Source organism: Onychomys torridus, chromosome 10, assembly GCF_903995425.1.
Source record: "Onychomys torridus chromosome 10, mOncTor1.1, whole genome shotgun sequence".
Lineage (NCBI taxonomy): Eukaryota > Metazoa > Chordata > Mammalia > Rodentia > Cricetidae > Onychomys > Onychomys torridus.
Genome location: NC_050452.1, coordinates 14,193,911 through 14,207,461, shown reverse-complemented (window position 1 = coordinate 14,207,461; position 13,551 = coordinate 14,193,911). Strand labels below are relative to the sequence as shown.

Here is a 13,551-nt window from a genome sequence, read left to right as displayed (position 1 = left end):
AGAACAGAAATGGATCCTGCTCTAGCCTCTCTGAACTTTGCCCAAGACATGTGGGATATACAACCCTTGGGAAACTGGCCTTTAAATGTCACTCTCTACTCTCAGCCCTTTCTTGTTCCGCAGCAGGGTAACGTGCCAGAAAGAGCTTTGATATTCCTGTGAGACACACAACTAGGCCACCCTTTTCAACAGCACTTCCAGTGTGGCTCTTTAAGTTCGCTTCTTAACTTCAGCTTTTCAAAACCCATTCTCACTGTCCTGTAGCAATTAAACAAAAATAAATATGCTAAACTCAATTAAAGTAAGAAGAATCAGGAAATGAGCCTCCCAGGGCCTTACAGGAACCAGTGCTGATATTACTGTTTAGATTCTGAGAGTTCATAAGCAATATCACAGCTCTTATCTTTAGTGACCTGTTAAAATATAACCCTGTTGGGTTCTGAGATGGCCTCTCAAACTGCCTTGAAAGTGTGTGGCAGAGCGAAGTGGATGGACATGTGTCTACAATAGATCTAATCTCTCTGTCCCCAGTTTACTTGACTTAAGACCCTTGCTGAGCTGTGTACCTCAGAGCATGTGGGCACTTCCCTCTGGCTTTTCCAAGCCTTTTCTGAGGAAACCTGTGTTTATAGTAAAGCCATGATGCTCCTTGAAAGCCCTGAGCCTGTGGGTGTGATGAGCCAGCAGGGCTCCATGGGTTTATCAGGCTCACACAATGACAGGGGAGTTCTTGACACACCACACGGAGTACTAGATTTTTGTTGGTTTGATTTTGATAGCACAAGCAGTTTTAGCCCAGCCAGCAAGTTTCATTCACAGGCCACATCAGGGGAAATTAGGATTAACCCGCATGGTGTCTGGAGACTGAGAACTTGTCTGAGAAGCTGGCTGCTCTAGGTCTCCAACAAGTTGGCCCTGTAGGTACCTGACCAGAGAGGCTGCTGCACTCTGGTGGTAGCTGGTGCGTCCTCAGTACTTAGCACTGTCACTATCATTCATTAAATGTTTAACAGATGCTCAAAATGTGCCCCATGAACCAAATTCGTGTTGAGCATTTTATTTGTTGTTTCAGACAGTGTCTCATATAGCCCAGACTGGATTCAAGGGTATCCTTGAACCCCTGATCCTCCTGGCGCTACCACTGAAGTTCTGACTGCAGGAGTATACCACCACACCTGGGTCTCTGTTAAACATTTAAAGCGGTGAAATAAAAGTCAGTACAAGCAGTTGTGTGGAGTTTGAAATGCCCTCTCAAGATCTCCTTGTGAGCTTAGTAAATGGGCAAAAGACAAGAAGCTTTAGATAAAGGCAGAGGGAGAGAGAGGGTGACTGGTCCTCTGCACAGAGACTTGTCTCTTTAAGCCTGTGTAACATCCCCACAGTAGTTCCCAGTGTGAAGAATGAATGAAAGAAAGACATGTTGGGCAGTAATAGAAGACAGCAATGGTGAGGGAGGGTAAAGATGAGAGGAGAGGAGAAAAAGGGGGCAGAGAGGAAGAGAGAGGCAAGGGAAGAGTGGGGGAGGGGCAGGGAAGAGAAAGGAAAGGGGGAGAACCAGTGAGGACATTCTACCCAGGCAGAAGGCCAAGTGTTATCACCCCCTTTTCTAGTGAGGAAAAGTTCATCATATGTGGTATGTACTGTCCTTACTCTTAGAAGACACAAGGGCGCCAAAGACCAGAACCATTACAGTTCCATCAATCAGAGAGGTGGCTGGAGCTGAGGAAGGAGCAGCCTCTGAAGCGCAATCAAACAAGAGAAAGGGGCAGAGAGAGGGAGTCTCATGTTTGCAACTGTTTCTCTGGCTTCTGCTCCTTCCTGTCCTTTCGCTCCCCATAAGTAATTTCTAACTTGGAAGTGCTAGTCCAGAAAAGACACTGCTGGTTTCCTCTTCACTTTTATTTCCTTGTGCATGCAAAAGAAACACATAACCTGAACAGCATCTAAAATACATAGGCACTTCCTAAATAACATGGTAGAGAGGGGAATAGTTCTTGTTCAGAAGATGTGGACAGTGATTTATTTTCTGAGGAAAGAAAGACATCAAGGGTTTCCAAAATAAAACTCAAAGCTGCATTTTCGATAGCAGCCTCCTGGAAATCTCTCTTGAGATGTCTGGTTCTGCACTCAAAAAGAACATTATTTCATTCTCACAGGCTAAGTCAACAATAATCTTTTATGTGAGAATCTGTGCACAAACAAGCAGTTTGCCAAGAAGTTTAGGGGATGATCCTTGTCTATAGATCTACTCTGACAATGCACTAAAGTGGAGTTGCATCCACCATCATGAAAACACATTGATAAGAGTTGGTTCAAGTCTCCCATTTCCGGGGTGTCCTCAGCAGGCCCTGCTCCAGGTCAGCTGGTCTGATGGGAAGTGGGAGATGGGGCCCACCCTCCTGGCCAGAGAGGAGAGGTGTGTTTGCAAATAGAGGAGAGAGTGTGGAATAAAACACACAAGACTTCAGCACACTTGACTCCTTCTCACCCATCCCTACAGATGAGCCTGGCCCTGCATAGAGACGGAGTTGCTGGTAAGCTAGTATCCGCAGACCAAATTAAGGTAAACTCCAGGGGAGCCCAGCTCAGCTGATCTCACACCAGAGAAGGAGTAGAAGCCAAAAGTGATGCCCATCAGCCAGCAGGAGAAAAACTGCCTATGGCAGGGGCGCCAGAAGGTTTAGGCAAAGACAGCAATTCAAAGGGAGTGTTTCTGGGAATTCACTGTGCTTCAGTGTGCCAGCCACGTTTCAAGCATTATCTCTTTATTGCTATTGTATCAGTGACTCCAATTGCAGCAGAATTATGGAGCAGCCATGGAGGTGGTAAAGAATGGTGTCTTGTAAAACATACTCAATGCTGGGCAAAGTCTTCTTGGTTGGCAGTGATTCACAGAAGACAGCCCAAGGAAAATGACAAAAGGATGCCTGAACTCCACCAAGGAACCCTGCTTTACCATAGTCTAGTGAGATTTGCACTAGCCCCCTTAAGATAAGGAGAGAGCTGATGCCTGAGGCCTCATAGAGGCTCCAGGTAGCAAGTTGTAGGGGAAGCAGCCACCTTAGGTCTGCACCCAACCATTGAGTCTTACTCTACCACTGGCCTCTTCCTCGTGTGTGTGTGTGTGTGTGTGTGTGTGTGTGTGTGTGTGTGTGTGTGTATGTGTGTAATTTTTATTATTTAAAAAAAAATTTCTTTCCTTTTGCATACCAACCCTTGTTCCCTCTCTCTCCTCTTCTCCCACTTCCCCCACCTACCCCCTCCCACCCCCATTTATTCAGATGATTACTAATGTTTACCAACTTCGAGTTACAGAGTATGAAAGCTAACACTATATTCCCCTGGTGTGGAGCAGCCCAGGGATTCTTTTGGACTGAACCTTGAGTTCAGGTGCATGAGCACCACCTTCCAATGACACTGGGGAGCCTCTGGATGGTCCACTCCCTCACTGCAGGGCCCTCTGTGTTTCAGGGCATGAACTACCTGGAAGATCGTCGCTTGGTGCACCGTGACTTGGCAGCCAGGAATGTGCTGGTGAAGACACCACAGCATGTCAAGATCACAGATTTTGGGCTGGCCAAACTGCTTGGTGCCGAGGAGAAAGAATACCATGCAGAGGGCGGCAAAGTAAGGACCTAATAGTAGATCAGGAAGCATCTCCCTAGCAACCAGACCACCCCTTACCTGTCAGCTGTGGGCAGCATTTGCCAGACATTCTGAGTGAGGTCACAGGAGCTACCACCATGACTTGGGGTCCAGTCAGGGTCATCTCCTACTTTGTGAATGGAGTTTGGTGGGAGAGGTAGTGAAGAGAGAGACTGCCCCCCACCCCCGACCCCCAAGGCTAAAGAGAGCAAGCTCTCAGCTCCAGGTAACATTAGCAACTGTTGATTTCAACTCCCTCCTCCAGGAGGAAAACACCCTTCAAAAGACCAGCTGGGAAATATCATAGCTAATTTAGTAATACCCTCTCTCGAGACTCATATTGAATAAGCTATGTTGTTCTGGGAGTTCCGGTGAGTCCGTGTGACTCACGCTGGGGACTGGCAGTGAGAGGGCTGGCTATCTTCCCTCTGTATTGTTTTTAGTTCCTTCAAGGCCTTGTCACAGCAGCGAGGGGTGCACAGCCCTGCTAGACCCCCCAGATGACCCCCAGCCATCCCCAGCTACAGCCCCCTTATCGTGCTGACAGCATGGCCCTAAATAGCACTGTCAACCCCGTGAACTTGGTTATTGAAAACATAACCCAAAGTCTGGGAGCTAGGGCTGCAGGGAAATACCACAGCCTTAGTTCATCAAAATAGTCCATCGCCCAAAATGCTCTCAGCTACAACTTTCATGGAGTGGCTCTGGGACCCATCTGTTCTCTGGTATATTTGAAAATAAAAATAAAAAAATAAAAAAATAAATAAAAAACCTACTGAGAGGGAGCAGAGACCCAAAGCCTGGCAGGGAGGTCAACTCGCTTTCCACATTAGTCATTTGTAATTACACCTAGAGTGACTAGATTTTTCAGCTGTAAGCTAATAGTCTTCTTGCTGCTTTATTTCCCGTCGTCCCAAGGTACCTATCAAATGGATGGCTTTGGAATCAATTTTACACCGAATTTATACACACCAAAGTGATGTCTGGAGCTATGGTGAGTCAAAACTCTGACGCTAATGAAATTGTACTAGGGCTAAGCTGGTTCTTATTATTTGTTAATTGACATTATGTGCTCTGACATGCCAGTGTTACCTTTCAAGACAGTGAGCATTAATAACGGAGTTGCTGTGTCTGTCTACTGCACTAGGAGAATCTGACAAAGGAAATGAAGCCTAACTACAATACCAAGAATCATTAGAGACAGCCATGAACTCAGGCTGCCGGGGAGGTCATAGGGGGAAGAGGGCTAGGACATGGGCTAAGCCTCTGCCTACAGAAGTCAAACAGACGTAAGCTCTTACTTTGAACTTGAAGGGAACCAAAGAAAGACAACAAATGAGGTCTCATGGGGGAAGCATTTATGATAGAAAAACAATGTTTTCTCATGAAACAGCCAAGGTGGTTGTTTCATCTGGTACTTGATTTAATATCTCTGTGTCAAAGAGAGTAGCTTGACAAGGGTGAACCATGAGGATAACTGTAGGAAGTAAATAAGATCAGGAAAACAGTTGCTGCTTGTTGCTCAAAAAAGAACCACCTCTCCGGGACCCAGTTCTTCTCAATACAGCATAGCTGTGCACAGGACTAAGCCTTGCATTCTCTTCCCTTATCTTGAGCCTATTGTGGCCTCACCAGTGGGTTGCTGTGTCTGGTACTTGGTCCTTGAATTTCTCCCAGCAGTTCATGGAAAGGTTGGAAAACACTGCCGTGATGAAACCCAACTCTCACCTCAAAGGGAATCAGGGGTCGTTTACTCTGACCCAGACATGGGTGGTCATCACCAAGAAACACAAATTCAGGCTACCCTGAACATTTCCCATGGAAGCAGATATATCAGATTATACTAACTCTAGGACAAAGAACATTATATTTCAAATGCTTTGCAGTTTACAACTATATTCATGCAGTCCTTACGTCCACTACTGTGAGTATAAGGCACTCAGGGCAGCTGAGTAAGTGGAAAGACCTTGTTCTGTGGTAAACTCTTACTCCACAGTTGTCCTTATCTTAAGGCTATTACTGAACTATTCCACTTATCAGTCAGCAGCTATATGCCTCACATTAAGCTAAACATTTTATGTATAAGACTTTACTAGATCCTTGAAGCCGTGCTACAGAACAGATGTTATTATCCTACCTGATAGGCAAACCAAAGGTATCAGTAGTGAGACCAATGGCTCAAGGCTATAGGAATATAAATACTTAGCAACAACAATGACTAAAGATTAGGTGGTGTGTTGCCCATTAACTCATGAAGCAATAACTTTCTTTGCCTCCTTTGTCTGCTCAGGAGTTACTGTGTGGGAACTGATGACCTTTGGGTCCAAGCCTTATGATGGAATTCCTGCAAGTGAGATCTCGTCCATCCTAGAGAAAGGAGAACGTCTTCCACAGCCACCTATCTGCACCATCGATGTCTACATGATCATGGTCAAGTGTGAGTGACTGGGGTGATCATCCATACTCATGGAGATGGGTCTGGAAGGACTTAACTACTCTTAGCCAAATGTTGAAGGCCTTCATTTCCCTGAAGAAACATCACCAGTCTTTAAGGCAGGCACACAATTCCAGAAACGTCATAAACACCTCCTGCAAACATTCTTTAGGAATCACTTGCTTGACTCATCCTGACCTCATATTTTCCCGTATTTGCAAGCAAATAAACTAAAGTCTTTCATAATCCATTATTCCAAAGTATTCTATTCTCAGAGTTGTCCAATGACCTTACAAAGTTGCCTTACATTTTGAGACCTGTTGCCAGAGAGACTTAATGTTTTCAAAATGCCTAACAATGAGTAACCATGGGAATTTGATGGAATCAACATTTGCTCCGGCTTAAACCTTTCAAACAGTGGGTTTACGTGAGGTCTCCTGTAGTATAGCAGTTAATCATTTTAATCCCAACAGGAGTGTGCATTTGGATCAGTGCTCTTATTCCACACAATTCACAAGTGTGCTCAGCTCTGAAAATAACATTACACATGTGATAGCCTTGGCATCGAAGCATAGCACAGGAGTATGGCAGAGCCACTGGCTCCCTCAGTTTGCTTTCTGTTGTGATGATAAAACACTAACCAAAAGCAGCTTGGAGAGGACTGTGTTTATTAGGCTTAACAGCCTACTGTCTATCATCAAGGAAAGCTAGGGCAAGAGCTCAACTCAGGAACCCGGAGGTAGATTCTAAACCAGAGACCATGGAAGAATACTACTTACTGACTTGCTCTCCCTGGTTCCCTCAGCCTGCTTTCTTCCACACCTGAAAACCACCAGCCTAGGGGTGGCACCACCTACCGTGGGCTGGACCCTCCAACGTGACTCATAAAGAAAAGGCCCGTGGACTTGCTGACAGGGCAATCTAATGGAGACATTTCCTCAATTGAAGTTTCCTCTTCCTAGATGACTCTAGTTTATTTCAAGTTGACAAAAACTAACCAGAGCACAGCCGGGTTAGTATAAATAACAATGTATCTCTGAACTTTAGACCAGAGAGTTGATCTTTTCTCACTGCTTTGGTTTGGGCTGAGGAAGCTGAGGCCCAGAAAGGTTACATGATATGTCTAAGGTCACATAGCAGTTTGGCCTAAAATAGTTTGACATCCAGTTGAAAAAAAAAAAAAAAGTGAATCCCCAAGAGGCACAATGATTTCAAGTCCACAGTTTATCCTCCCCATCACTGACTCTATATTTAGAGTGCACCAACGTGGCTGTTAAATATATCTTCACACAGAAGGTAATAGCTTTATGAGGCTCTAGGGTCAGTCCCCAGCACAGCAAAACAAATACATAACCAGACATGGATACAGCCTTGTCATGTGTATGGATGGTAACTGATTGTAGAAGGCCATGATATTTCTCTGAATTTAATCTGGTTTCCAGTCTGGAAGGCTATGGAGTGGGGCCAATGACAGCGTGGAGGCACACCGAAGTCAGAACAGTCCTGTAGTGACTGCTACACAGCATTACTCTGTGGTCACTGAAGACCACAGGACAACAATGATGACTAAGGAAGAACAGGTGTAAGAATATGAGTATCTTATTGCTGCTCTGACTTAAAGATATTGCGAAATGCTGGGGATGAATGCACAAGTCCCTGGGTTCAGTCCCCTAATGGCAACAATAACTTCTCGTGGACTCTGAGAACCAACCAGTGTCAGCTTTTGTGCCAAGGTTGCAAAGTCGGCCCCAAAGATTACGTTTTCATCACTCATTTGCCTAGAAAGTTCACAGTGTAAGTGCTTTAAGTGATGCCCTCGTTACCATTTCTTGCAGGGCTCTAATTGCTCTACTTTTCTTCATTCTTTTCTCAGGCTGGATGATAGATGCCGATAGCCGCCCAAAGTTCAGGGAGTTGATTGTTGAATTCTCCAAAATGGCCCGGGACCCCCAGCGCTACCTTGTTATCCAGGTACCAGGTTACAGTTTATACTTCCATTGTCAAAATCCTTCCAATAGCTCCTGATAACACTGTGCTGGGTCAACACAACCTGTGGGACGTTTTCTTGTTAATAAATCCTTTTGTGTATTGGAGCTGCCTCAGTTACAACACAATAATTCTGAATTACATGGGGATAAGCAGTGAGTTCCACCCAACTCCAAGTCACCATGTCATTTCAGCAGTCCTACCTGGACCGAACCTGTTCCTCAGGTTCACATGTCAGTCATCTTACATTTTGGCTCATTAGAGCCCTGGCTTTGCTAAACAGAGAAGCGAGACTTCCCTGGCAACCTACATGGCTTCCATCCTTGACTCTGTATTCATGCCTGTGCCACCTGGTACAACCAATCAGCCCGTTTCCTCATCTATTTCCGAAATAACAAAATCAAGGTCATTTGACTTTGTGGATTTTAAGCTTCAGTAAAATAATATATGCAAAACACCTTGTATAACATTGTGTAGGGACAGTAAATGTGCCCATTGCTTCTTCTTCTTTCTCTTAAGCAGTTTTTCATATGCAGCTTGTCAAAACCAGATTTGTATCTTTTATTACCTTGCAAAGCATCCACGTGTTAGTATGTCAAGGGCCGCGTATCTGAGAGCCACAGAGCTCGCATGATAATTAAACCGACAAGCCTGCAGACAACTGTTGATAGAGATTCTCACTCTGTGGCCAGGAAGCAGAAGAGTAGCTCCATTGCCCTTTCTAAAGATCTCAAAATCTCTGCCCCAGGGGGATGAAAGAATGCATTTGCCGAGCCCTACAGACTCCAATTTTTACCGAGCCTTGATGGATGAAGAGGACATGGAGGACGTGGTTGATGCTGACGAGTACCTTATCCCACAGCAAGGCTTCTTCAGCAGCCCGTCCACATCTCGGACTCCCCTCTTGAGTTCTCTGGTATGTGCTCACCTCTCTCTCTCTCTCTCTCTCTCTCTCTCTCTCTCTCTCTCTCTCTCTTTCTCTCTCTCTCTCTCCCTGGTTTGTATTGATTAATTGCCATTTTCTAGATTATACTGGGAGAAAAAGAAGTAAATTCTAACAAAACAGAACCTAGCATCATAATCAACAGATCAACGGTTATTTATTTTGTTGCCTAGTTTTCCTAAAGCTGTAATTCAAGACAAAAATCTGCTCTCAAAAAAAAAAATTTGCTTCCATCCAAAACATTAAATACCTTGAAATATTTCTACTCTGTGAGACCTACCTCCTGCATCCACTGGAAAGGGGTGAGAATGTACCAGTGTACCATGAGCAACATTGCTTTCTTTCTTTTTTTTTCCAGAGTGCAAACAGCAACAGCTCCAATGTGGCTTGCATTAACAGAAATGGGGTATGTATGAACATGTTACAAACCAGAATCAAATAAGCTGGTTTTCAAACCCTGTTACACAGGAGAAGTGCCCATCTCTGCCCACATCGGCTGACATGGCTTGCTGCACATTCTTTTCCACACCATGGCTTCTTTGACTGGAATCCTAAGGCCAGTCAAAGTGATTACTTGTCACAATACCACGGGAAGTGTAGTTCACAGGTAGACTGCATCGGCATCACCTGGAAGCTGTTAGAAATTAAGACTTCAGGTCTCCAGCAGATCTACCAGCAGGATCTGTGGGGGTGCCACTAGTGCTGGCACGAGCCTTCCAAGTCACATGGGACATGACGAAGTGCAATGCACAAACCACCACACCACTAATTCAATTTTAAATAGCATAAAATAAATTATAAAAGTCAACTCGTCACACATCCCGAGTGTTCAGCAGCCACATGTGGCATGTGACAGCATTATTATGCAACACAGATTACAAGGCATCTCCATCCCTTCAGGAGGTTCTGTTCAATGTACTGATCAAGACACTGTCTGTCTCTAACCCAATGGAACCGGTGTCACTTTGGAGATTGTCAGAAATCTGCTTTCCCAGACTCAGACTCCATCAAGTCTACTATGTCTGTTTTTATGACAGAGTCTATGTAGCCCAGCTGGCCTTGAACTCATGATCCTCGTGTCTCAGCCTGTAGAGCTCTGAAATCAGAAGCACATGCCACCATACCCCAGCTTGAATGTGCATTTTAACGAAACCACAGGTGAAGTTAATCTATAACCAAGTCTAGTAGTGATCCTCACTGGACTGACCTTGCTGAATTCTCTCTCCAGCAGAGCTGTCGTCTCAAGGAAGACAGCTTCTTGCAGCGGTATAGCTCCGACCCCACTGGTGCCTTAACTGAGGACAGCATAGACGACACATTCCTCCCCGTGCCTGGTGAGTAGCTTGCTCAGGAAACAACCATTGGCCTTGCTGTCTGCTCTCATTTCCTCTGGCATGAGTCGGTTGTTTCTTTCCAAGTCATCCAGAGGTGGAGACTGGCAAATCTGTAGATACGGTGAAGGGAGTAAGAAGAAACAGGGGAAAGTGAGCATGCATGAGGCCTGTGTCAAATGCAAGTTACAGCTGGGTTTTCTGCAGATTTGTTGGGTGGGAAGCAAGTAGCAAAAGTGTCCATGTATGTATTTATCTACATACAAAAGATGGATATATGTGCCTTTTCTCTCTCTCTTTCACACACACATCCTACCCATCATCCATTAAATTTGCAAAAACCACATATGCCCATCTTCTGAGAAGAACAGAAAATATCACAGTTTATTGATAGTCTCCCTAGTACTCTCAGAACTCCCTTGCCCTCTGACGTCAGGTGTCCCACTGAAGAGGTTTTCAGGATTCCCAGAAATTTCAGAGTCATGAAGTTCTGCTTTGGGAATCTTGAGATGAAGCTTTACTAATTCATATGTGCTTTCTTCTTCTTTTCAGAATACATAAACCAATCTGTCCCCAAAAGGCCAGCAGGCTCTGTGCAGAACCCTGTCTATCACAATCAGCCCCTGCATCCAGCCACTGGCAGAGACCTGCATTATCAAAATCCCCATAGCAACGCAGTGGGCAACCCTGAGTATCTCAACACTGTCCAGCCTCCCTGTGTCAGCACTGCCCTCTGGGCTCCAAAAGGCAGCCACCAAATGAGCCTGGACAACCCCGATTACCAACAGGACTTCTTTCCCCAGGAAGCCAAGCCAAATGGCATCTTTAAGGGTCCCACAGCTGAAAATGCAGAATACCTACGGGCAGCACCACCAAGTAGTGAGTTTATTGGAGCCTGACACAGAGGGATGTCACACCAGCTATAAAATTTCCAGACTTTGCAGAAGCCCAGGACCAAGCCATGGCAGCACCTCCACTCCTGACAGCCATGCCCACCTTGTGCCAAACGTCAGGCCCTCAGACTGGTTTAAAACTGTAACTTTGATGGGCTTTGTCTTTGACCCAAGAAGTGAGCCCCTCCCCTGACACACTTTGCGAAGTTAAAGGTACATTTTTTGATCTTTAAACTGGGAAGATTCTACTAAAAAAAAAAAAGCATCCATCAAGAATGTTGTCCATTGGAACAGCAGTTTACCTCATGGTGAGGTGCATGGGGAAAAAAAACACATATAAGGAGATTTGCTGCATAGGGACCTGCATTGGATTTTTATTTTCTTTACCGTGGGCTCTTCCAAGAAGGAAGAAGCTTGTTTGCGGTATGTATTACACAGAGTTGCCTGGGGCCAACTGTGACCAGAAATTGATTCCACCAGCTCTGCTTCAAGACACTTCTGTGGCAAGACAACTAAATACACTAAAAGCCCTGCATGCCATGAGCAGGCCACACATGTGCAGCATGAAATCATGGCAGGTACAATAGGATAAGCCACTCTGTTACTCACCAGGCGGGGCTGGGAGAAGAAGGATGAAGGGGTAGAATTTTCTCTCAGACTGACTTTTGTATAAATATGTCCCTGGTACTCAAGCCACACTAGTTTACTTACCAGTGTTTTCTGACTATTAGATTTCCTTGTACGTATTTTCCGTTTCATTGTTTTGAGTTGTAATATGGTTTCCCGTCTTGATGTTAGAAAGTCAGCAAAAAAACAGTATTATCAAAGAACAACCATGATGCCACATTTGAACCATGAGTGTTCTACCCAAAAGCCTTTAATCAAGATGGGGTGACAATGCAAAAGTTCAGAGGAATATAACCCAAAATTTTACTCTCAGCATCATGTCTGTTGAGGCATGTATCAGGAGACTACAAAGGTGATGCTGCTCTTCAAATCCACTTTGCCTTCACCCCTCTACACCCCAAAATTAATATAAACCACACGTGGAGAATAATCTTTTGTTCATTTTTATAAGCGTTTCCTGGAGATAATATTTTCCTCCCTGGTAATCTGCCACCAAAATTTTCTTTCCCTTTGAGAAAAAAAAAGATCTAGGCTACTATGTAATAAGCGACAGCCTGTGGTAAACACCATATGCATGTTCCAAGAAAAAAAAAATGTTGAGAATCGAGTGGAACTCAAGTGACAAGCATGCAACATGAGTTTGAAAGTAATGACAATGCTTCCTTCCATGGATGCTTTTTGGAAGAAACTCATCCCCAAGTAACTCCACTGTCATTGGTGCATCCAGCTACTCAAGGTCTCAATGCTTGTTCTTATTTTGCTCATCCTTGCAGCCCAATGAGTTAAGAACTGTCTTTGGTAAAACAATATTTTAATGCTCCTGGTATCCATCCCCATTTATCAAGGGGTGTGTATAAATGGACTTATAAACACTAATCATAAGGCAAAACAGTGAATGCCAAGTACATTATATCAGCCAGGCACCAAGAGCACAGAGCAGGGATAATCTAGAAAGTTCACAAAGGAAATAACATTTCCTGTTATCCTCTGAGATTAAAAAGGTCTTAAACACCAGGGAATGGAAAGTATGTTTCCTTAGAGAATTCACCCAAGAGAGCAATAGCTCCACTAGTAAGTCAGATGCAAGGCCAAATCAGTCATCCTGCTGCTCTCTAAAGCCTGGTACTGCGGCTTGCAGCATCCTCTGAGTTTCCTAACTGTTGTCCACTCCTGGCGATGTCAGGCTGTTGTCATCTATGAAAATAAGTAGTTAGAAAATTAAGAAACATTTCTGGAGATTGAAATTCCAAGTCATTGCTAGGAAACGCCACAGTGATTGTTTATCCACCAAGAATGCAGAGGAAACATTGAGGCAAGTGTTGGTTCTAAATTGGAATTCAAAATGACCCTGTCACTGGTCGGGGCAGGTGATTGGTGAGGGAAAGCTGTAGAAAGCCAGTCAAACTGTAGCAATGAAATCTTAGTATTTTTGTACTTTGAAACACTTTTCTTATAACAAAATAAAGCAGCAAAAACTATTCAGACTTGCTTTTCTTCTTATTTAAATATTCTGCCTAAAGTTTAGTTGCTGTGAGGGTTGAGGTTTTGTTTGCCAACGTGTCCGCACTGTATCCGTGCAGACAGACATGGGGCTGTGAGAGCAGCAAGGTAGACCCTTTAAAACAGTGGTTCTCAACCTGTGGGTCATGACCCCTCTGGGAGGGGGGGTCAAACGACCTTTGCACAGGGGTC

At 44.6% G+C, this 13,551-nt stretch overlaps 1 protein-coding gene across 2 annotated transcripts in view; it reads left to right on the top strand.

Annotated features, from left to right (window-relative positions):
• Egfr (epidermal growth factor receptor) overlaps positions 1-13,337 on the top strand; it is a 170,868-nt gene extending 157,531 nt beyond the window's left edge. Inside the window, exons 21-28 of one of the 2 annotated variants that reach the window (XM_036200900.1) lie at positions 3,472-3,627; positions 4,564-4,639; positions 5,936-6,082; positions 7,953-8,050; positions 8,814-8,981; positions 9,367-9,414; positions 10,240-10,342; positions 10,892-13,337. In XM_036200900.1, the coding sequence (XP_036056793.1) occupies positions 3,472-3,627; positions 4,564-4,639; positions 5,936-6,082; positions 7,953-8,050; positions 8,814-8,981; positions 9,367-9,414; positions 10,240-10,342; positions 10,892-11,238 (1,143 nt within the window). In that variant the 3' untranslated portion in view covers positions 11,239-13,337. Of the gene's footprint in view, positions 1-3,471; positions 3,628-4,563; positions 4,640-5,935; positions 6,083-7,952; positions 8,051-8,813; positions 8,982-9,366; positions 9,415-10,236; positions 10,343-10,891 lie in introns of both variants that reach the window. The other variant, XM_036200899.1, reaches the window with a different exon arrangement.
• The last annotated feature ends 214 nt before the right edge of the window (positions 13,338-13,551 follow it).